Source organism: Gracilinanus agilis, chromosome 1 (assembly GCF_016433145.1).
Source record: "Gracilinanus agilis isolate LMUSP501 chromosome 1, AgileGrace, whole genome shotgun sequence".
NCBI lineage: Eukaryota > Metazoa > Chordata > Mammalia > Didelphimorphia > Didelphidae > Gracilinanus > Gracilinanus agilis.
Genome location: NC_058130.1, coordinates 631,712,774 through 631,736,749, shown reverse-complemented (window position 1 = coordinate 631,736,749; position 23,976 = coordinate 631,712,774). Strand labels below are relative to the sequence as shown.

Genomic DNA, 23,976 nt, shown 5'->3' with positions numbered 1-23,976 from the left:
TACCATAAGGTGATTAGCATTACCAAGTTATTATTAGCTATGCATCCCTAGAAAGGTGATAAGATGAAGGGGATGGAATCAAAGCTGTACTTTCCCCATATACAGTATCTTCTGACTCTTCACCCTCACTACCATCTGGAAATGAGACAAAGGAATGGACACAAAATGTAAGCTCAGTCAGGCATCTAGAGACCAAGTCATCAAGTATCCACTGACTCAACCCAATCTTCTTTTCCCCTAGTATGTATGAGAAATAACAGATAGGTACTACCATTTGTCATTTGTCATCTTATGATCCTTGAGGGTGGGGACCCTGTCAAATGGTATCCTATGTCTAGCAAACTTTCACTTTTCTCTCTCTTGATCCCTATGAGTCACAAATTGGCAAAAGGAGAGCTCCATTCCTTTGCTATCCCTATCTCCTCATATCTCCCTTCACTTTCCCTTCATTTCTCCTGAGTCACAGGATCATAGATCTAGACCTCTAAGGGTACCTCAACCCTCATTTTATAGATGAGAAAACTAAGGTTAATCGACTTGCTGGTAGTCAATAGCAGAACCAGTATTTGAACTCAGTTCCTATGACTCCAAATTCAGTGGTCTTTCCATCAAACCGCATTGCTTCTGGTTTTTCCTTTCTCTTCTGTGCCCTCTGGAAGCCTTGTTCTAGTAACAAATTTCTCTGCATTTGGACTTCTTCCTATTTTACTTTTCCCACCTCAAAAAGCCTGTTTTTTTGGAAGGCCTTGACTCTCTTGCTATTCTCTTCAGAATATGTATTTATATATGTGTGTATATATATATATATTACAACTTTGCTCATACTCTGACCATACACAGTAAGCCAAGAGGAGTAGACACACTTCTTGCTCCTCACTGATAGTTGCAGAACTCCTCTCCATCATCATGATGAAGCATCCTCCCTGTTGATATCACTTTGTCCATATCCTTGATGTAGCATCTGGTCCCTATGTCATTCTCCTTTCATGAGTCCAATACCTAAAATTCTTCCTTCCTCTTCACCCCATATCCCTTCCCCTTATACACACCAGCCTCCCAGGTCATCAAACCTCAGCTTCCATGCCCTGAACCTTAGCCACACATGGGGATGGTCATAACCTTGATCACATCATCATTCATAATTAATCTACTTCCATATTTAAGAGCTTTAAATTTTTTTCTGTCTAATCATAACTTCTTAAATTTTTCTTTCTTCCTCCCTCAACCTAAACCTATTCTTCATTACAACCTCCAGCCTTTACACTTCTCCCTCTTGTCCCAGGCCACCACTATTCTCCTTCCAAATTTGACTCTACAGTTAAGCAATTCAACTATGCACTCTCTTATATCCTTGATCTCTTTGTCCCCTTGTCCTATCAGTGTTTGGACATTGACAAACTGCAGCTCTGGGCTTCTCTACCAAAAGCACCACAATCCATCTTCTTAACTCCTACTTCTGCCTCACCGAATACCATTGAAAGAAGACATACAACCATATTGATTGAAAAAAAATTTATGTTGACCAATATCAACTGCATCCTCCCCGCTGCATGGCAATTTTTTCCCCTGATTGACTCTCTACTGCCCTCCCCACATTGGCTATTCCAAACCTTTTCTTCATCATTTTCTTCTCAAGACTCCCTTCCTCCTCTTTCTCAGAAGAAAACACTGACTTCTATGAAAGACAAAGAGAGATAAAGAACCTTTATTAATATGTACTATGTAGCAGGCATCATGATAAACGCTGGAAACACAAATCTAAGGAACTTACACTCTAATGAAGGAAGATAATATAATGAGTTTAAAAAATCAAGGGTAAGTCAACTTGTGGGAGGAGGTAGAAAAAAATCTAGAAAATCAGGAATAAAGTCAGAAATGAAGCCACGAGTGAAGTGAAAATGGATAGCCTGAGAACTTCATGAAATGGTGTCTGATCCAGGGACCTATCCACCAGAAGAAATGGCCCCAAGGGCATCTTCAGAGTGAAAAGACTGAGGGTAAAGAGGTAGAAAAGTCCAGAAAGTCAGGAGTACATCTGGGAATGAAAAAATAAAGGCCATCTGTTATGACTTCTATCTTCTCCCCTATTCTACACCTACATTTCATCACCCACCAGTCACTCCCTCTTTGTCTCTAAAGACAAAAATCACCTAATGACCTTTATCCTTGCTAAAGTCAATACTTTTATTTTGTGTTCTTATCTCCTTCCCTCTCATCTTCTCTGGGAGCTTCCCCTTGTGTCTCTGTGTCTTTGTCTCTCTCTTTCTCTGACTCTCTCTGTTCCTCTCTGCCTGTCTTTCTCTCTGTGTCTCTCCCTTTCTCTCTATTGACTCCTTCCTTGATAGCAGGAAACACAGCCAATATTGGAACTCATCAATCTACATTCTCCCATGAGAGATGATATGATTCAAGTGTATACTTGGTGAGACCTGCCCATCCCAGGCTCATTGCCCCACTTTATGACATCAAGCAAAAAAAAGACAATTAATGAGTGAACTGGCAATAGATAATATTTCGGCCACATTTCCCCTCAAGGCCCTGGATTGGCGAAACCATTGGCTCTATCAGAGGGCAGTTGATGCACATGAGCTGGCTTTCCTTAATGCCAAAGTAACATCCTTACTACTCTTCTACAAACTTTTTAACTACTTATCATCTTTTCCATCTCTGTTCATCATGCCAGGGCACAAGCTGCTATAGAGAATTAAACTAGTTCAGCAGTTCTTAACTTTTTTAATGTCATTGCCCTCTTGACTCTTCTGTCAGTCTCGTGAAGCCTCCAATGTACCTCCTTCTCTGAATAATGTTTCATATGTGTGTATGTACACACACATATACAAATATATATATACATAAATATACACATATATACATAAAATAAAATGCTTAATACTACAAAGGAAAAATATTTTTAGGAAAATAAATTTATGGTCCCTGGGTTAAGAAGTCCTGAACTAGAGGTATGAAAATGGAATATTTCTCTGAAATATGAGTATAATCTGACTTTTGCACCTGCCCAGATCATCTAAAATGGAAGCACCTAGATGGTCAGCAATAGGGACCTGTTTCTAGAAGAAGGCCACATGGGTGGGAACAGTCTCATTCCATTGACTATGCTGTAGGAACAGGGTGTACCTTTTTTTATAACAATTTTTATTTTTTCCCAATTACATGTAAAAATAATTTTTAATATTCATTTTCTAAAATGTTGAGTTCCAAAATCTCTCCCTCTCTCCTCCCCTTACCCCACCCTGAGACAGTGAGAAGTTTGATATAGGTTAAACATGTGTGATTATACAAAACATATTTCCATATTAGTCATGCTGTAGAAGACACATAAAAAAACAACCCATGAAGAAAATAAAGCAAAAAATAGTCTGCTTCGATTCGCATTCAGACTCCATCAGTTCTTTCTCTAGAGGTGGATAGTATTTTTCATCATGGATCCTTTGGAGTTGTCTTTGATCATTGAATTGCTGAGAATAACTAAGGCATTCAAAGTCAATCATCATAAGACTGTACCTTTTAGACCACTGGACTAGGACCATCTTGCTACCTTTTTCTGATGGTACCCAGGGGTGAAGGTCCTATTGATTCACAGCATGAGCACCATGAACTAAGCTAGGTAGATGGGAGGGCTACTTTCCCTCTCCCCACTTAGGCTCTGGGGCTTGAAGTGTTCATTTGTTTCTATGATCTTTTTGAGTTCTTAGTCCAGATAATGGCCTTCCAGATGTGAGAGCTCAAGACATGGAGACTTTGGAACCAAGGAACCCAAGTTGAATATTCTTGCCAGCCTAGAAGATTACTGAGAATCTAGGGTGCTAGACATGACCCCAGGGCAGGGACTTTGGGTTTAGAACATGATGGGACTATCCTGCATAGAAACTGAGTTAAATTGTGAACCTAATCCCCTTCTGTTCTCCAGAGACCAAGATTATGTGTACGTGTGCATGTATGTATGTGAAAACATGGAAATGTACCCTTTTGGTTTTTTTGGTTGGATGAGTAGGGAAGTTTGTTCTTGCTACATTTTAGAAGTAAATATTACTTTGCAAAAGCCAGCCTGACTGTTAAGTAGTTAAATGGATATTGAGTATTTGGATTTACCCCCAAAATGGAGGAACATGAATATTAGGGGCTTAAGATAATGGCAAAGATTAGATATCCCCTAAGCCCATTTAAGGTTATTGGAGAACCCTAGGAGAAGAGGGGTGAAATGGCTTGGCTTTCAGGCAGTGAGAGCCAGAGTAATCATTATTTCATAAATATTATAGAAATATCTATGGCATTACCACCCCCCAACCCATGTCTGACCAATTTCCTTCTGATTGACTATCCCTATTTAAATTACACAAGCAGTCAGCATGTACATTTTCTTATATAAAGGAAATCGCTAAGATGCTTATTAAGCGATATTCTGTAGAGCACTTAGCCAAGAGCCTTTTGCCAATTCTCCTGAACATGCTATTCCTAGGGGACATGGAGAGACGGTCTAAACTCCCCTGGAACCTAAAAGTCATGTGAAGATTAAAAAAGAGAGGTTGCATTTCCAGACCCACCCCCAAAGGAAAACTTGTAAAAAAAAAAAAAAAGAAAAGAAAAGAAATCAGTCCTCTTACTTTCCATCTCAACTTCTGCTGATATTTTCATAAGGGATCTTTTCAGTCTCACTTTGGCCCCCCCATCACAATTATCTCAAATGGCAATGTCGGTATATATTACCGCCACAAGATCTGATCTCATTCTACTGGCCCCACATTGTTCCAGGTCTCCAACTTTGCAATGCACTTTCCAGGATCTGTTCCAGCTGTCTTTTGCTTTACCCATATCATCCCTCAGCAGCAGCCACTGTAAGCATCTAGCATCTTAGTGACCACCCATTCCACGTGGAAAGAATGGCCTGGAATCATGGACACAGGATTTCTTAAAATCAATTCTATGTATTGGTTCTAAATCATTAAAGATAAAAGAAGAAAAAACTTGGGAATGTAGGGATATATATCCACTCTTATTCATATTCATTTCCCATTATCTTATTATTCTGATGGTCTATTTCCTCTAGTTCACTTTCAGCACACAAAGCAGTAAGCCTGAGAAGAGCCACCAGCACCCAAGGACAGGAAAAAGAGGAAAGCTGGACAGAGGCTAGGGGGACACCAACAGAGCTGAAAAATGAGGTGGCTGCTTCAGCAGTCCAAAAGATCTTTTTAGGAAAAAAAACTTCCTCTCCAGAATGCAAAAGAAAGACAAAGGAAATTGCTTGTTCTTTGGCTGAAAATGAGATAAACTAACCAGAAGACATATAACCTGAAGAGTCGGTGCCTACAAAGAAATCAGATTAAAATGATAACTGATATTTGCATAGTTTTATATACATGCTTCACAACAATACTGGGAAATGGGTAGTACAGGTATTATCCATTTTACAGAAGAAGAAACTGAGGCTCAGGGAAGTTAATTGACTTGCCCACACTAACAGCAGTATCAGGAGCCAAATTTTGAAACCAGGTCTATCAGCACTCCATTATGGTATGCTGCCTCTGATATAGGATATTATAGGGAGTATCTAAGGAGAAATTGTTTTAATGTTTTCAATCTCTGCTAGGCTAACTTAAGACTCTGATTTACACCCTTAGTACAGTGCTGGCAATAATAGGCTTTTTAATAAATGTTTGTTGACTGATTGGTTTACCTTCCCTGTGCCTTTAGGAAATCATGAAGCACTTTCAATAATTTCAAACTGTTTAATGGACAAGCACAAAAATCTTCTTAAAGCCAGTGTTCCCCTGGTGAAATTATATGTACATGAGTCATGGAGCATCGTATTCTCTAAAGAAGAAAAACTGGGCATAACCCAAAGAGTAACAAAGATACCTTTGGTAAGTAGCATTAGGCTATACCTCCTAGGAGTCTTTTGGTCACATTTTGGGCTGTGTCCACTTTTGATTCTTTGATGATTTGTACTGTTGTTGTTGCTCAATTGTTTCAGTTCACTTTGTGATCTCATTTGGGGTTTTCTTGGCAAAGATACTGGAGTGGTTTGTCATTCCTTCCAGTTCATTTTACAGATGAGAAAAACCAAAGTAAACAGGATGAAGTGAACTGCCCAGGGTCACACATCTAAGATTTGAGATCAGATTTGAACTCAGGAAGGTGAGTCTTTCTGACTCCAAGCCCGGAATTTTGCCATGTAGCTGCCCCATGTCGACTGGTACATAAAAAGTAATGTAAGAAATATATGATCAGAAAAAGAGATGGGCTAGGCATGTGGTGAGCATAAGATGATGATAGTACTTTAGAGTTTGCAAAATATTTTGCCAATATCTCATTTAATCCTCACAATACCCTTGTTTGGGAGGTTGGAGCTATTTTTATCCCCAGTTTATAGTTGAGGAAACTGAAGCAGGGGATTAAATAGGCTCTGGATAGGTTGGAGCTTGCACCAATGAAATGAGACCCTTGGATGGCTTTATCAAGGCAAGGATAAAATCCTTGACCACCTGAAGTGTTTAAATATAGGGACATACAGGAAGTCATCAACAAGCATTTATCATTTAAGGTGTACCAAGTACTGTACTAAATATTGGGAATACAAATAAATGCCAAAAGAGAAACATTATTATCTAGAACTTTTAGGTAATGAGTTCTTCTGTGTAACTGAGTTTTCTAAGGCAGCATATTAAGGTGCAATCTGAGGGGCTACTTGCCCTCTTTGCCCCACTCCCACTCAGAGCAGAGATGCCCTACTATATCTTTTCTTCAAAAACTATCTCTTTTTTCTCTATCTCTTTGGGACACAGACCTACTAGTGGTATTTCTGGATCAAAGTGAATGCCCAATTTTATAACCCTTTGGCGTAGTTCCAAAAATTGCCCTCCAGAATGGTTGGATCAATTCACAATTCCACCAGCAGTGTATTAGTGTTCCAATTTTGCCACATCCTCTTCAACATTTATCATTTTCCTTTTCTGTCATATTGGTCAATCTGATAGATGTGAGGTGGTACCTTTGAGTTGTTTTAATTTGAATGTCTATAATCAAGAGAAATTTAGAATGTTTTTATATGATTATTGATAGCTTTGATTTCTTCATTTGAAAACTGCTTATTCATATCCTTTGACTATCAATTGGTAATGACTTGTATTCTTATAAAGTTGACTTCATTATATATTTGAGAAATGAGACCTTTAGTAGAGAAATTTCTTATTAAATTTTCCCAGTTGTTTCCCTCCTAAATTTGGTTACATTGGTTTTGTTTGTATAAAAACTTAAGTTAATATAGTAAAAATTATTCATTTTACATCTTATAGCATTCTCTAGCTCTTGTTTGGTCATAAATTCTTTCTTTCTCCATAGGTCTAACAGGTAAAACACTCTATATTCCCCTAATTTATTTAAAATATCATCCTTTATGTCTAAATCATATACTCATTTTGACCTTATCTTGGTATAGGGTATGAGATATTGGTATAGATCAGTAATGGGCAAACTACGGCCTGTGGACCAGATGGTGACCCCCCCCCCAAATGTTCTATAGGGGCTGCGAAACCTTATTCCTAATCTGACGAATACAATGAGTAGGATACAATACAATGAAACTTCCAAAGAGTTGCCTTAGAAACAGACTGACAGATGAGCATTTCCTTTCCTTTGGCCTCCTATTTAAAAAGTTTGCCCATCACTGGACTAGACCAATATGTTTCTGCCATACTGTTTTCGAGTTTTCCTAACAGTTTATCAAGCACTAGATTGTTAAAGTCATTTGCCCCTAATTGTTTTGTTTGTTTGCAACTGGATTTTGTTTTAACCTCAAATTGCACCTCTTGTAGATGTTAGAGTAACAGAGGTAGTTCAGTTGGAATCCAAGGGAAAGCAAAATACAAAGACAGGGAGAATGACTACCTAGGATCAAATTTGTTCATAAAATAGACCGGGAGCCCAGACAAGTCTATACATTTCACCCTCCAGTTACAATGAAATTGAAACAAAGCCAGAGGCACCAAACAGAAAAATACCTCTCACAGATTAGATGGACCATTGATCCACCATTTTATTTCTTAGTCAGTAGCAGATTTTTTTGATGATTAGTGCTTTATAGTATAGTTTGAAATCTGGTACTGCGAGGCCACCATCCATCACATTTTCTCTTCATTAATCCTCTTGATATTCATGACCTTTTGTTCTTCGAGATGAATTTTATTATTTTTATTTTTTTTTCTAGTTCTATAAAATATTTTGGTAGTTTGGTTGATTATTTGATTGGCACTGAATAAGTAAATGGATTTAGGGAGAATTGTCATTTTTATTATATTAGCTTGGCCTACCCATGAGCAATTAATATTTTTCTAATTGTTTACATCCTAAGATTTTACTCTTATGCTTTCCTCTAAAAGTCTATAGTACATATGTATTTATATGTATGAAGTTTAATTCTATCTTTAAAAAAAAAATCCTTACCTTCTGTCTTAGAATCAATATTGGTTCTAAAGCAAAAAAAAAAAAAAAAAAAAAGTAAGAGCTAAGCAGTGGGGGGCTAATTAAGTGACTTGCCCTGATTCACACAGCTAGGAAGTATTTGAAGCCAGATTTGAACCCAGAAACTCCCAACTGTAGGCCTGGCTTTCTAGCCACTGAACCACCTCGCTACCCCATTTAATTACATCTTTAAACCCTCTATGCTGCCTTGTAATGGATATGTTTCGGAGAAGCTATACCATTGAATAAGCCAGAAAGAGTGGTAAAATACTATGAGATGGGAACTTAGTCCTTGATGGGCAAAAATCTGTCCATTTTAGGGTGATGACAATGAAGAGTGATTCCAGGATGCAGCCAAGCACAGAACTGTCTTTAGAGTGATTATGGCACTATTAAAAAGAATGTTCCCCTCGGGTAGGTGGAAACACATCAAATGGAAATGGTATTGTATTGGGAAAGAGAAAATGGCCTCAAATGGGCCGGGTAATCTTGGAACTTTTATACAGGGGCATTTTGCAGAAAGTGCTTTGTAAATCTTCAAGCATTTCATAAAAAGAAATGTTTCAGGAGGGCCAAGGCAGGAGAGAACTAAAAGTTTGACTTGGATACCTAGAATTTAACTCTTCATCCCAGTAACTCACCAGACCCACTTGCTGTCGGGCTCATGTTTCATTCAACAGATGAGAACCTAAAGAACAAGTTGTCATAACCTAACTTTTTAACCCAAAGACAAGGCCCTTATCTACTCTCTGACCTAAACTCTGGGGGCCTCAGTTTCCTCAGCAGTAGAATAAAGTTGTGGGTCCAGTTGTGACTCTATGATCCCGTTATACACTTTTCTTAGGTAACGAGATGTACAAAAGGTCTTAGCAGTATTGCTTTTAGCCTATAAGCCAATCCTTGTTTGCGGTGCCTCAAATGTATTTTTCATGAAGACAAAAAAATATTGCAAAGTATTCCCTCATCCAGCAAAGTATTCCCATTTGTTGTTGTTCAATTGTTTTTCAGTCATATCCGACTCTTCCTGTGACCCTGTTTGGGGTTTTCTTCACAATGATATTGGTTTGCCATTTCCTTCTCCGGATCATTTTACACTTGAGGAAACTGAGGCAAAGTAAAGTGCTGTAGCTATTATCTGAGGCCAGACTCAAACTTGGGACTTCTTGACTCCAGGCCTCTGTGCCTCCTCGCTGCCCCAAGTAGCACCATGACTGCCCTTGAATGAACTGGAAAAATCAAGACACTAACAGATATGTATTTGACATATTATCACAAGAAGGCCATTTTCTTTGTTCTCTTTACAAAGCTTAATCCGATTAAGCCCTATTTTCCTGGTTCATATGACAATCTAATTAATACTGTAGGGCCAGGCCCAGTTATTATGACAAACTACAAAATTGTTTTCTAAATACCTCTCAACTTACATCATGCTTTCCAAAATGAAGGTGGCAAAGAATGATAAAGCACAAATACGAAAATAGTTAAGTGTGTGGCCTGGGAAATATTCCTCAATAAATGCAGACTAAAAAATAGACTACAATCCACCCCTCAACATCATTAATTCAGTCTTTCCACAAAGGGTTACTGAATGCTTACTAATTACTTAGAACTCCAGGACTTCAATATAGGATTTCTTTCTTTTCTCTCCAGTGCTTGTCCATCTTTCTAAATACAATGTGTTTTTCCCTCAGGGCATGGACTACTTTCATTCATATTATTTTCTTTTGTCTGTAGCACAAATACTGGCCCATTCAATATATAATCTGATTACTTAGAAAAGTCAGAGCATTTTTAAAAAATAAGGCCTCCAAGAGCTTCCCAAAGGAAAACTGAGTGAATGAAGGTTAAACTTACTTCTCTGTTCTTTAGAAGGAGACAATATTAAAAAACAGAGAAATCCATTGATTCTAATCGTGTTATCTAACTGTATGACCTTGGACAAGTTTCTTATTCTCTCTAAAATTCAGTTACTTTATTTATAAAATGAGAAAAGTGGACCTAGGCTGGCCTAGAGCAGGGGTTCTTAATCTGGGGGTTTATACACCATTCTGTGCATAGAATTAAGGGGGTCCATGAACTTGGATGAAGAAACAATTACAAATTTATTCTCACTAACTCCTAATTGAAATTTACAATTTCCTTTAAGAATGATTTTTTAAAAACTCTTTTATGGGATCCCTTGGCTCCTCCAGACTACCAAAGGGGTTCTGGAAGCAAAAAGGATTAAGATCCCCTCGCCTAGATCACTAAGGTTCCGACTTTGGCACTTCACAGATGAGTGATTGTGTCCTCTAGCCATATTTCAAAAGCCCATCCTCCGTTTAATAGACTTCCTTCCAAAGTTGCTGTGGTAGAAAAATTCATCACTCAGCAACCTGCCTGGCGATAAACCTTCTGACTCTTGTAGGGCTGATCCCTGGATGACATATAGTCTGTCATTGGGCCAAAGCCCTTTCTAAGGCCAGGTTGCACCTGCCAGAGCTTGAGCTCAGCTGGCAGAACCTGTCAGAGTCCAGAGCTAGTTCTGTACCAGTATATGGCGGTACTCACTCTTTAATAAACTAAGCTCCCTTTAAGTGCTAGGATTCTTTGCCTAAATTTAAGGTGAACTTTAAAGGCATAAGGGTTCAGAAAACCTCAATAATCCCTAAAGGCTTGAGTGAATATATTCTTTCTTTTCTCTTTGCTCTTCTCTCTTCCTTTTCTTCTCTAAAAGCTCATATTTTCGTAAGGAAGTAAAATAAGAGGCATGCTTTAATATGAAATAGGTGCTAAGATAATACTAAAGACCAGAAGAGTCAAACCCTCTTGGGGTTCATGAACTCATGTCTTCACTGGGGACAATACAGAAATCAATGTCTTGCTGGGCATATGTTTCTGTTTAAAACAAAAACACTTCTTTTACCAATGCTCTTTTCCAATTTTCCTTAAACAGCACTGCCAAGCCTTCCTCTTATCACTTCCACAAGCTGGAAATCATATTTTAAAATTTTCTACTTAGTATCCAAATAGAGGGAGTCATTTTCCTTTCCAAAGATTGATCTATCCAGCCTTGATGTAGTATAGGAAAAAAAAAAACATTGAATCCTTACTTTTCATCTTAGTAACAACTTTTAAGAGAAAGGCAAGGGCTAAGCAATTGGGATTAAGTGATTTTGCCCAGTCACACAGCTAGGAAATGTGTGAGGTCAAATTTCAACACAGGATCTGAGTTTTAATCCTAGGTCAATCACTCTGTAATCTTGGTTTTCTCACCTATAAAATAAGGACAGGACTAGATTACCTCTAAAGTCCTTTCCAGCTCATGATCTATGATCAGTCTTAAGAATGATGTAGAGGGGGCAGCTGGGTAGCTCAGTGGATTGAGAGCCAGGCCTAGAGACTGGAGGTCCTAGGTTCAAATCCGGCCTCAGACACTTCCCAGCTGTGTGACCCTGGGCAAGTCACTTGACCCCCATTACCTACCCTTACCACTCTTCCACCTATAAGTCAATACACAGAAGTTAAGGGTTTAAAATTTAAAAACAAACAAACAAACAAACAAAAAAAGAATGATGTAGAACTGGGGGAAAAAAATAGGCCCAGAGGTGGTAATGTCATAAAGCTAAAACCACCATGTACCTCCTAATATTCACAGCAAACACCGGGACAAATTTGAAGGCTTAAATACTCTTCAATACCTCAAAAGACCCATAATGTCACTATTTGGGGGACTTTATTCACATATATATCAAAAACTTTCCTATATTTCCATACACCTTCATGAGTGGCTATAGCCAAAAATAATAATAATAATAGTCAGCTATAGACCAAATTCTCTACACAATCAAGATAATCAGATGAGAGAAGCTATCCTCCATACCAGAAACTCAAAGTCTTTTTCAACTTGGGAGAAACTACCAATCTGCACTCTATTGGTATAATTGATGAGAATTCAAGATGACTTCCAAAGCCATAATGGGGCACCAGAATTGGACTTGAGCTGGACAGCTCAAATATTATAAACTTTAAAAATCTGAGATTCATGACCAGCTAGTTATTTATAAATCTAGATCTGTCTTGCACTTAAAAGGTGTGCTTAGAAACACTACCTTTCTGGACACATACTGTCATACGTCTCTTATTATATTGCCTGGCACATAGTAACTACATAATAAATGGTTGTTGACTGACTTGCAAAATCTTCATTCAAGGTCATTTCCCAATGTCAATCTCTTATTCATTGCCCAGAGAGGCATCTGTCTCTGGTTTGTAAGTGCCTTTCACTTTAAGTAAAAGAGTGGCTCCTTGCCAATGACAAGCATGCAGATCCCAAAACTCAAGACACCATTCTTGAATTAAAAATCCAGAGATTCTTTAGACTGCTTCTTTCCAATACCCTCATTAGAGGGGATGGCACAAGCAGTGATGGGCAGGATTGCCAAAATCCATAATCCCCGAATTATAGCACATCTTAACATCTAAAACATCTATTTTCTCTTAGTACTTACTATTCATTGCATTACAGAATTTGAATCAGAATGGACCCAGTGGCCATTTAGTTCAACCCATGTACTTGCTCTAACAAGTGGTTACCCAGGATGAACTTGAAAGACCTCTGACCAGGGATCTACCTCCCAAAGGAGTTCAGTCCACTCTTAACTGCTAGAAGTTTCTTCTGACATCAAGCATAATTTTTTCCCCCTATTTTTACCTTTTCCCTCTCGTTCTGCCTTTTGGAGCCAAATAGAGCAAATCTAATTCCTTCTCCACATAGAAAGCAATTTTAAATTAAGCTTTAAAAAAAAGATTCAAATGACCATAGCCTTTGACTGGCAAGCATGTACCCCAAGGAAATCAGAGAGTAAAAGGAAGGTCTTATATATCAAAATATTTATATATTTTAAGTATCAACTAACTGATAAGACACCTATCAACTGAGGAAATGGTTAGACAAACTGTGGTGAGTGTCATGGAATTTACTGTTCAGTAAAAAATGATAGATATGAAAAATAGAGAGGCATAGAAAAAACTGTATAAATTGATACAAAGTGAAACAAACAAAAAGAGGGGAAATATATAAAATTTTAAAATGTTAAAAATAAAAATTGTGTGCTATGATTATGATAAAGTTTGTCCCTCAAGACAAGTTTAAAAATGTATTTTCCTCCCTTCTCTGCAGAGGTGGGGAACAATGGGCATGAAATGATGCATATACTATCAGACAGATGACACACTGATGAGTTTGGCATGACTTTTTTTGCTTAAAATTTTGTTACAAGGGATGGCTCACTGGGTAGGATATGATGAAGAGATATTTGGAAATGAAAGTGATGTAAACACAAAAGATACTGAAATTGTTTTAAAAGATATTCTTAAAACACATCACAAGGCATTTGGAAAGCAGATATGATACTTTTAATTCACTCCAGACATTTCTAACAATATTTCTCCAAATCATAAACACTTTAATATATCCCTGTACAGTTATATACTTTATATGAAACAGAGCTGTTTTCCTAGTGAGTACTGTTCTAGTACCAGGATCCCTTTTTAACTCATTAAGGACTTCTTTTTTTTTAAATATAAATACTATAATGAACCACTGATTAAATATAAATACAGTAGTTAAGTGCATATGCTGCTAGAAAGTTTAAACAGTAGAAAAATTTAAGAAAGCCTAAATACTTTAACAGCTTACATACATTCTGTACTTTACACATGAGACAAGGCAACAGGAAAGATACAAGCCTTTTTACCTATACAAGAATTTTAGTTCTGGATAATGAATAACACAGAGGCAACAAATTACAATAAGATCACAGTTGCTTTGGATGGTGTTACACTCCAATTACACCCATATTATCACATTCCTTAAGTTGTCAGAATCCAAACTGTGGTTTTCATCTTCTGTGGGAAAATGAACTAAGCTTTCAAATTGAAGACCAATGTGTGATTGTTTTTTAATAAAACGATGGATAGTGCCACCATCTTGATTAGGACAATGGGAAGCCAAATTTACATAGCACTGAGCTATATACAAATGTCAGAGATGTTGCTAGATATTCAGTGGTTTTATTCAAAGAAGTTGATGTGACTCCATTACTACAGTATACAATGCATAAGTGGTTCTCTTTTTATGCCATTCCATTGAGTAATAAATATGTGAAGCATACCCAGAAATTAAATAGCAAGTTATTCTGGGCTACTAGCCTTCTGGTTGAGTTTTTAGCAGTCTCCAACTTGCCCTACTGGTCAAAGTCCAGAAAGAATTTTTGCATGTTACGGCCATTTTTAATTCTATCAAAAAATACCCCAACTAATTGCATGTTAGAAAACTGGGAACTATTTATATCCAAAATCTACCTGCAAATCTAATGTAGTCATAACTAGTTTTTTCACTGATACTAGATAGAGTGGAGAAAACAAATCCACAGTTCACCATTAAATCTAGTAGTGAAATGTCCAATGACATAATACTAAATAAGCTCCAAAGTGTCACCACAAGTATATTTCCTTCTACTATGATCATATTCACTTCTTTCTATGGTCAGCAGAAATTAAGTCACATGGGGGGGGGGGGGGGATCACTGTAGAAAATGGCAGTAGGTGATGATGCTGTGATCAATGTTACGAATCAGGCATGCATAGTAATTAATTACCTTTCTAAGGTGTTTCATTTTAGTCTTTCTTTGCATTCCTATTTACAAGCCGCAGTATGTTTAAAGCACTTAGTAACATTTAAACCAAAGAAGTTTTATATTTTGACCTGTGTTTTCAAGGGAAGGAGAAGGAAGCAGAGAAATGCAAGACACCTTCTTCCCTTTCCCTTCTATCTGGTGATATTAAAATGTCCTCATCCCTACCCCAACTTTTTAAACTTCCCATATGCATGGCATATTTAAACTATAAAGTTGGTAAATAATTTTTGGAGAACCACCAAAATAAAAAATGATGATCTTAAGGTAACAATAGCCTATCTTCTCTCTGACAGCATGCCTTCTGTGGTGATCATTTCATAAGGAATAGTGATATAAGATAAACTATAGAGGAGTAAGTAGTAAAGCTCTCCAGGATGAGTCAGTTCTAAAAAAAATTTTACATCTTTCACAGGAGTCCAAAAGTCTCATTCAGTTAAGCAGCTCAACAAAGCTTTTTACATTATACAAGTGAAACAATGCTTTTTTTCCCCCTTGTTTATTATCAGTAACAAATAAGAAAAACAAAAATTTTGTTTTCTTCAGAAGACATGTTTAAGTTCCATCAGGAAGTTAATATCAGGCAATTGGAAAGAAAGGGAATAAAATTTGGTTACATTTTCCCCCAAAGCAGCATTTGAGTTAAACATCATAAGCCACAATGGTTGAATAAATCTGAATTGTTGAGTTTTGCTAACTATGAACAATGTGTTTAAACAAATGCACACAAGGGAAGTATGCAATTAAAAATGGTAGTGAGCAAGTTTTGCTCAGTGATGGAGAAGGTATTTTTCTGCAAATAAACAACATTATTTTGCTCCACTTCTACAGGAAGCAAAGACCCAGCAAATTCCTCTCTCTCTCCATCTAGTCAAGGTCCTACTCTGAGGTCAAGGCTCTCTGCAAAGACTGGTAAATTAAGCCTCTTTCTCTAGAGGAAAATTATAAGGACAACTTGATAGGTCTCCAAGCATCTTTTCCTTATCAATTGGAGACCTTGTCTAGACAAAGCTACGGCAGCATTCTTTTCAGACTTTCAGAGATGTCTGCTCACTAGCCCTTTCCCTGACATTCTCCCAAGCTCCAGAAATATACTTGTATTTGTTAGGATTTCAAATGAATAAATGCTTGATTTGATGGGCTGACCCAATAGAAGGATTTCTCAAGTTATTTTTTAAAAATCTCTTTGCCCTTTGAACTTGCTATTTTCATTCTCTAGCTGCCTTAATTATCAGTCACTCACTGTCCCTGGTTTTGATATGCTCCTACCACATGAGAATTAAAATGGACGACAATAATCGTGATGTCATCCCTATACATGCGAGCAAGCTCCTCAGGAAGACTAAGCATTTTGGAGAGGCGTTCGTGATCGACAGCCCCGAATTCATTATTGCCAACAGCATGACGGATGAGATGGGTGGCTGCGTTTTGATCTTCAAATGCAGAAGAGATCTTGGCTCTCCTTTCCGCTAGGAGACCATGCATCTGTCCCAGAGTCACCTTGTAACCCCCAACGGAGATGGGGCTTTGATGATGAACCCCAGTGAGGTACTCGCCCACTAGTTTCACCACGTCCTGCCTGTGCATGGTCTCCCACAGACCGTCGGTCGCCAGCACCAAAAACTTATCCTGCGGCCTTAGCCTGTGGTACGTCACTTCTGGCTCGGCAGTGAGATACGGAGGGGTGTGATAATTGGGGGGGATAAACTTGGTGTACTCGTTATTATTTAACTGATCTGGGCCCGATTCTATGACCCTCTTCTGGAGGTCGATGCTCCACTTGAACTTGACGTCTCCAAAGGCCCGGAAGGGCATCAGCAGACCAAGTAACCGGTCCTGCTTCACGACGCTTTTGGCCTCAGCCTTGGGGTGCTCTAGTTTCAGTCTTTCCACTTCGCTTTCGTTCTGTGCGTTGTGGTCATTGGAGAGCGTGACTGCCGACCACGATCCGTCCTCCTCCTGTACCCCCAGCATGGCCCGGCTGTCCCCGGTGTTGGCCACGTGGAGGTCAACCCCATCCACGTGGGCGACGCAGGCGGTGGCCCCTGAGAAGGCCACTCGCAGCACCAGGTAGTTGAGGAAAGAGTTGGGATCCCCGACTTGGGCTTCCAGGGAGATGTCATTGTCCAGCCTCTTGAAGGCATTAATCAGGGCCTCCTTGACGTCGGTGGTTTCCCCAGTGTTCAGGTCTATGAGTTCCTGCCAGTAAGTCCTCAAGCTGTTGAAATAAAGCTTGGAGGCCTCTTTGCTGAAGTAGTCATTGGGATGCTTGTGCCATTGCAGGATGGGCAGAAGGGTTCGGCCGTTCTCCACAGCATTTTCTATCTCTAACAAAGTCTCGTGGGGCAACAGAGAGACGGCAATGTAGTAGAAAAGCCTCTCGCTGACCGCCTGCGAGCAGGCGCACCCTGCGTGGCCATCAAACACCCCCAAGAGCATCCCCCGCGTCTGCAAGCACGTGGCCGCGCTCCTTCGGTCCTCGATGGGGGCATTGGCAGGCAGCTGATTGCTGTCAAATCCCAGGATGGAGCTGATGTTCTTGCCGTCGAACTCGGGGACCTTAAAGCTGTACTCATTGGCTTTCAGGATGCTGTTGACTTGTGGAGGAGTGAGATAAAACTTCTGCGGAGTGGCGGTGTACCTCCTCGCGTGGGTATACTGCCAGAAGGGATCCTTGGGCCGGCAAAAAGTCGAGAATGCCTTCTGGGGAGGGTAGCGCAAGCGGCTGTGGGGGAAGGGAGGTGGGGAGCAGCACAGGTGCGCGTGATGGCAATAGCACGCGCTGCCACAGATACGGCTGAACTCACAGTTACGGATCAGGGGGAAAAGCAGCTGAGTCGGCGCAGGCATGGCATCGGAGTACAGGGGCAGACTGGAACTTCTCACAGGGATTCCTGGACAACAACGAAACAGACGCAAAGGAAAAAAAAACACGCTGGATTAGTGAAATGAACTTTCCTACCTGTGGCAATGATTTCCACGAGGTTGATTCTACTAGCATAGCTAAAGGCAACTCTCTAAACCACTTGCTGGTTCAGTCATTTTTCAATCACGTCCAACTCTTCCTGCCCCTTCCACTCCCCTCCCATTTGAGGTATTTTTGGCAGATTTTGAAGTGGTTGGCCATTTCCTCCTCCAGCTCATTTTACAGATGAGGAAACTGAGGCAACAGGGTTAAGTGACTTGGGGTCATACAGCAAGTAAATGCCTAAGGCCAGATTTGAACTCGGGAATCTGAGTCTTCCCAACTTCAGGCCCAGTGCTCTGTCTACAACCACCTGGCTGTCCTTCTAAACCCCAAGCTTTCTTCAGATGTCAACTCTGGTGCTCCTGATTGCCTCCAGTGGCTAGGGCTCTCTCCCTCATTAAATTATCTTATGTTTATATGTGGCATTCCCCCAATAAGCTCCTGAGAGCAAGGACTTTGGCTTTAGTGTCTCCAGCACTTAGCTTAAGTCTTGCATGTAGCAATTTACCCGATATACACTCATATATATGTTAACTCCCATGAGAAAATGTAAGCTCCTTGAGGCCAGCAATCCTCCCTCCCTTCCTTCCTTTCTTTGTCTCTGGATCCCTAACACTTAGTACAGTACCTAGTACAAAGCAGGCACCAAATAAATGACTGACAGCAATACTTAACAAATATTTCTTGGACTGAAATTAGAAGCCAATTATCAATAAAATTCTAGTTGGGTCTCTTTTTTGGCACAGAAGTGTTCTTAAAGGTGGCAATAGGGTCTCGGGTAATTTTTACCAAGCTCAAGAGGCTTCAAATCTAGAACTGGGGGTAGACAGTAAGAATCTGTCTAAGTTTAATTAGACTTCATTAATAAACAGTTGGCTTACCAGGTGAATTTTTGCAAAATCAAGAAACTCACTTGCTAATATGAAGATGGGCTGTAAATCAATATCAGTGCAAAGAGTTTGCAAACCAAATCACAGATTACTTTTTTATTATTCCAAATGTTTTCAAATCTAAACAAAAACAAGCACTTCCATATATAAGACATTAATCAAATTAATTTTCAATTATATTATTTTGATAATAATCAAATTAATCAAATGAAATCACAAATTTCCTATGTTTTACTTTTCTTCATAACTACATAATAGATCCTGTCATCAGGTGTCCCAACTTTTCCCCACCCTCCCTAGTCACAAAGGATATCACTGCTGAGGCCAATATGTTCATATAAATTAAATCTTTCATATTTTATCTTTCTGTTCACTTTCTGGGGATAGCATTCTCAGTTTATTCTTCTAGTATTGGTTCTGTGGCTGTGTATAATGTTCTTCTGGTTCTACTCATTTCACTGTTTATTATCTTGTATAGTTCTTTCCAGGTTTTTTAAAAATCAGTTTTTTCATCATTTCATATGGCGCAGTAATATTCTATCACAATCATATTTGTTTAGTTATTCTTCATTCAGATACCCCCTCAATCTCCAATTCTTTGTCCTCACAAAGAGAGTGGCTATAAATATTTTGGAATGTATAGATTCTTTTCCTCTTTTCCTAATTTCCTTGGGAAATAGATCCAGTAATGTTGAGTCTAAGGGTGTACAGAATTTTATAACTCTCTGGGTGTAATAGATTCTTTCAATATTTAAAAATACTGTATTACACAAGACCTTCTAGTCTCTCTCCTAATGGCCATTTGATAGCTCAATATGGCTTCTGAAATAAGCACAAGAGAAGGATAGACTAGGGAAAGGAAGAGTAGCTTAGCTCAATTTGGCTATTCATTAGCAACTCTGTTTAGTGAGCTGATAGAAGAAAAAAAAAAGGTAAAACTTTGTTGAAATGAGATTGTAGTCATCCACAGGCTTCATTTATGTGTGTTGTCATTCCTCATTATGAGGGGTTCTAGAACACTTAAAATGCCTCTTAGCAATGTGAACACTGTTTTAGAATTTAATTCTTTTGCTAAAAGGATCCTACTTTTAATATTTTATTTTCTCCATGGTAGATGCAAGTTTTAGAAAACCATACTTTACTATGTCAGGGTAATAGTAGTAGATGCTCTAATACTAATATAATGTTCTAACATTTTGGGAAGAAGTATTTAGAATTATCATCACATAAAAAAATGAGCATTTACTATGAGTCATTATCTCAATACAAGTGAAATGTTAAATATCTATCTAGAAAATAATTATTGTGCTAACCAGGATAAGTCATGCAAGGGGGGGAAGGGGGTAAAGCATTCCTTTTCTTCAACAGCAAATATTTCTGCCTCAATTATCTAGGAAAACGGTTTAACTAACTGCCTCAGCTGGCTGGTATAGACATGGAACTAAAAAATGACAGGAGAGAGGGGAAGGAGGATGAAATACTAATTCATTTCTCATATATACTTATGAGAAACTAAACACAATAAAAAAAGAAAAAGTAAGGTGCACTAAATTCCATGTCCTTTTTTTCCTTTTTGAAGGATAGATTTAACAAGAAGTGACAACTGGAAATAAAACCCTGAACAATCAATCCTTGTTTATAACAGAATGAGCAATAAAACTGCTCAAAAAGCCTTTTACAAGAAGAGTTTGAAATCACCCTAGAGTGACACCAATGTCTAAGAAAGGCTATCTTTTTCTAAAAAATGAAAATGAAATCAGAAATGGATGGTTAAAATTGTAGGAACAAGAATCCGTGACTCAATAAGTGCCCTGACTGCAGCCTTGAAAGACGGAATTTCAGAGGAACAATCAAAGAACGTCACACTTTAGGCCTAAGAACTAACAGCCCTCCAAAATGGACTTGAAAGTCAACCAAAGGTTAAATCTATATAACTTGTGCCAAAAGATGTGCCCTGATGTAGTTAGCCCACATTGGTCTTTATCCACCATGCATGTTTTTTCAGTTTAGATTTGTAGTGAGGAAATCAAGTCAATTTACCCTGAGTACATTCCACTATATAAATATTTTGTTACATTAGAAACAGAATTTTAATTTAATAACAAAACAAAAAAAAAATTTTAATGATCTACTAGGGTTTTAATGCCTACTGACCCCCTCCCCCAAAAGGATCTGTGGGTAGATTTGGGGAGAGGAGAAACTATGAATTTGAGGGGAAAATCTTATCTTTAGTTTCATTCAACTTTGATTTCCTTTGTAATTATATGTATTTTATTTCATGCATTTAAAAAATGTTATTCTAAAAAGAGGTCCATAACCTTCAACAGATTCCCAATGAGGTCTATGACATAAAAAAAGGTTAAGAACTCCTGGTCTAAGTGGAGAAGTAGTTTATACCTATCCAAACTTGTCAACTTAAGATTTTTTTTTTTTTTCAGGAAGTCTCCCTTCCATGCCCCCAAGAAGAGACATACCAATTAAATAGGATTTGTTCAAGTTTATTGTTTTGTTTCCAAGGAACTATCGCTCTACTATTTAAAAAAAACTGCTTAATTTTTAAGTTTTTATCCAGTTGGTTGAATAATGATTAAAAACTCACAAGAGAGATAAAATTGAAGAGTAGTCTGATCTATGCATTGGAGCATAGATTCAGGTAGGCCTCATATAATATTCAAATACCAAATATCTCAAAGGACCCTTTAATGAAAGCCATAGTCCTCTTGAGATTTGCCTTTAAATTCCTTTTATTCTTCTATTCAAGCAACAACTTTATGGAATTAGCTTGTTTCACTACAATATTCTAACAAATGTTATGTCCCTCTAAAAGAAATGAAAACCCACTCCTATGGTAGGTTATCATCTTCATATGTGATCTATTTCTTTCATCAGGCTGAAGAAGTTTTGAATTGATGTCTCAGGCACTAAGTGATACCTCCCAAACCCCCAGTTATAGTTCTTTCTGAATCATCTCTCACTAAAACATAAGACCTTTGAGATCAAAACTTTTGCTGACCAGCTTGCTGAACTAGAAGACTGGGGCCACTTGATTCTAAGATGCCAAGAGTGGCTTAAAAAACAACAGACACCACCTATGGATGTTAATCAATTGAGCAAAAGCCAAATTCTTGTTTTTCTCACCAGTCTCACTTAAAAGTTCAAGCCTCATGACCTAGGCTAGACCACAGAAATTTAACAGTCATGTACAGCTCAAGCAACATTGGCTGATTTTGCCAATGAGTAATTACGAAGGGGGGAAAAAAACAGCTCCTGAAACCAAAAGCAGGGCAAAGAATGAATCTATTGCTTGTGTGAACACTGCTGTACCTATGCTAGAAATGAAAATGTCTATTTAAAACAAACCTCAGAATCAAACCAACTGGTAAATGTTACTGTTCCTTTGATTCCAGGCTCCTTATCTTTCAACAGTTTGGGTTTTTTTTTTTAGATAAGTGTAAACTAAAAATCAAGTATTGATTACTTTAAAAAGAAACAGTTAATATAATATAAATTTATTAAAGAAACCACCTAAGGGATCACTGCTGTTTTCCTGCATTTCTTCAAAGTGCCCATTTTGGTTTGTTTGTGGGTTTGTTTGGGTGGAGGAGGGCTGCTTGTTTTGAGTTTCATTCATCCCATGGTGATATTCCAATGAATTAATTAGATTTTCCAAACAGGAAGAAAGGCACTGCCCTACACTCTTCAGATGGCTTCCTTTGTCCCTAATCTGAAATCTGTCTAAAAATCAGAAACATCTACAGCTATCTCCCCAGCCCAGGATGTCTTTGTCCTCTATTCCTACTTACCCCCTTCATTCCAAATTGCACCCCCTCCCAAAGAAAAAGAATGAAGGGATTTAAATAGGAAAAAAAACAAACAATTCTTCCCTTCAGTACCCGAAACTGGTAGTCAATAGAATACCTACCAATTCGCCTGGGCCCGGGACACACACACATTCTCCTGTCATCACAACACGGAGCCGACAACATCCACACCCCGCGCGGGCAGCAGCAGCAGCAGCAGCACCGGCCCATTGAAAGCAAGGCAGAGATTAACATTAGAGAGGGAGGTGGAGGAGGGAGGTCTCTCCAGCTAGTGAATTGGGAAGGAGGGAGGAGGAGAGGAGGAAACCAAACAAACCCACACCGGGAGAGAGGGCAATAACCAGAGGCTGTAGGCACAGCAGCCTGGAGAGCCCCCTCCCCATATTCATAGGTGTACAGGTACAGCAGAGAAATAAATGCAGCAGCAGGAGCATCCACCAAGCAGCACCCCATGAGCATCATATCCACTTCTGGCGTGTGCGTCCCAAACCTAGCCACATCCACGACGAGTTTGGACTTTAAAAGCAGAGCCAGCCCTGGACCCCATCTTCGGCAGCCCAAAGGGGGGGAAGGGGAGTTGGGAGAGGAGGGTAGACAAGCACTGGGGAGTCCACGGAGGGACAGGTATGGGGAGGAAGGGGATCAAGCCACACACCGAGCTAAATCCAGAGAACAGGGCACGCAATCTCCCATTGACTGGCATGAGACCGTGGGGCCTAAGAATTCCGGGGCTCTGGCCCCAAATTCCTCCCACATCCCGCACCACATTCAGCGTGTCGGCATCCGATAACTCAAGTGGCGCGGGAGGATCTGTGTGGGATGTGTGGGTCTCTGCCTCGTCTCTTCGGGGCTGCGGAGCTGGAACCACTCACGCTCTCGCTCTCTCGTTCAGCTCTGACATACGCTTCCTACCCTGCCCACGCACGCCCACGCCCCCGTGGGAGCACACGCACACTCGGGTCCCACCCCCTCAGACGCATTCCGGAGGGAGGGCAGGGCCAGTCTTCCCCTCGAGCACACCTGGCTCCCCAACCCATCCCCACCGGCATGACCCACGTTCGTCTTGGTGAACCCCCCCCCCCGCCACTCCCTTCCCACGCACACCCCCTCCCCCAGCTCCAGGCAGGGCTGTCCGGCGGGGG

At 39.3% G+C, this 23,976-nt stretch overlaps 1 protein-coding gene across 1 annotated transcript; it reads right to left on the bottom strand.

Annotated features, from left to right (window-relative positions):
* Positions 1-16,347: 16,347 nt before the first annotated feature.
* PDP1 (pyruvate dehydrogenase phosphatase catalytic subunit 1) lies at positions 16,348-22,995 on the bottom strand. Its single transcript, XM_044658194.1, has 2 exons — positions 22,936-22,995; positions 16,348-18,049 (listed from the first exon to the last, which is right to left on the bottom strand). The coding sequence occupies exons 1-2, from the start codon at positions 22,964-22,966 to the stop codon at positions 16,395-16,397; spliced, it is 1,686 nt and encodes a 561-aa protein (XP_044514129.1). The 5' UTR covers positions 22,967-22,995; the 3' UTR covers positions 16,348-16,394.
* Between the last annotated feature and the right edge of the window lie 981 nt (positions 22,996-23,976).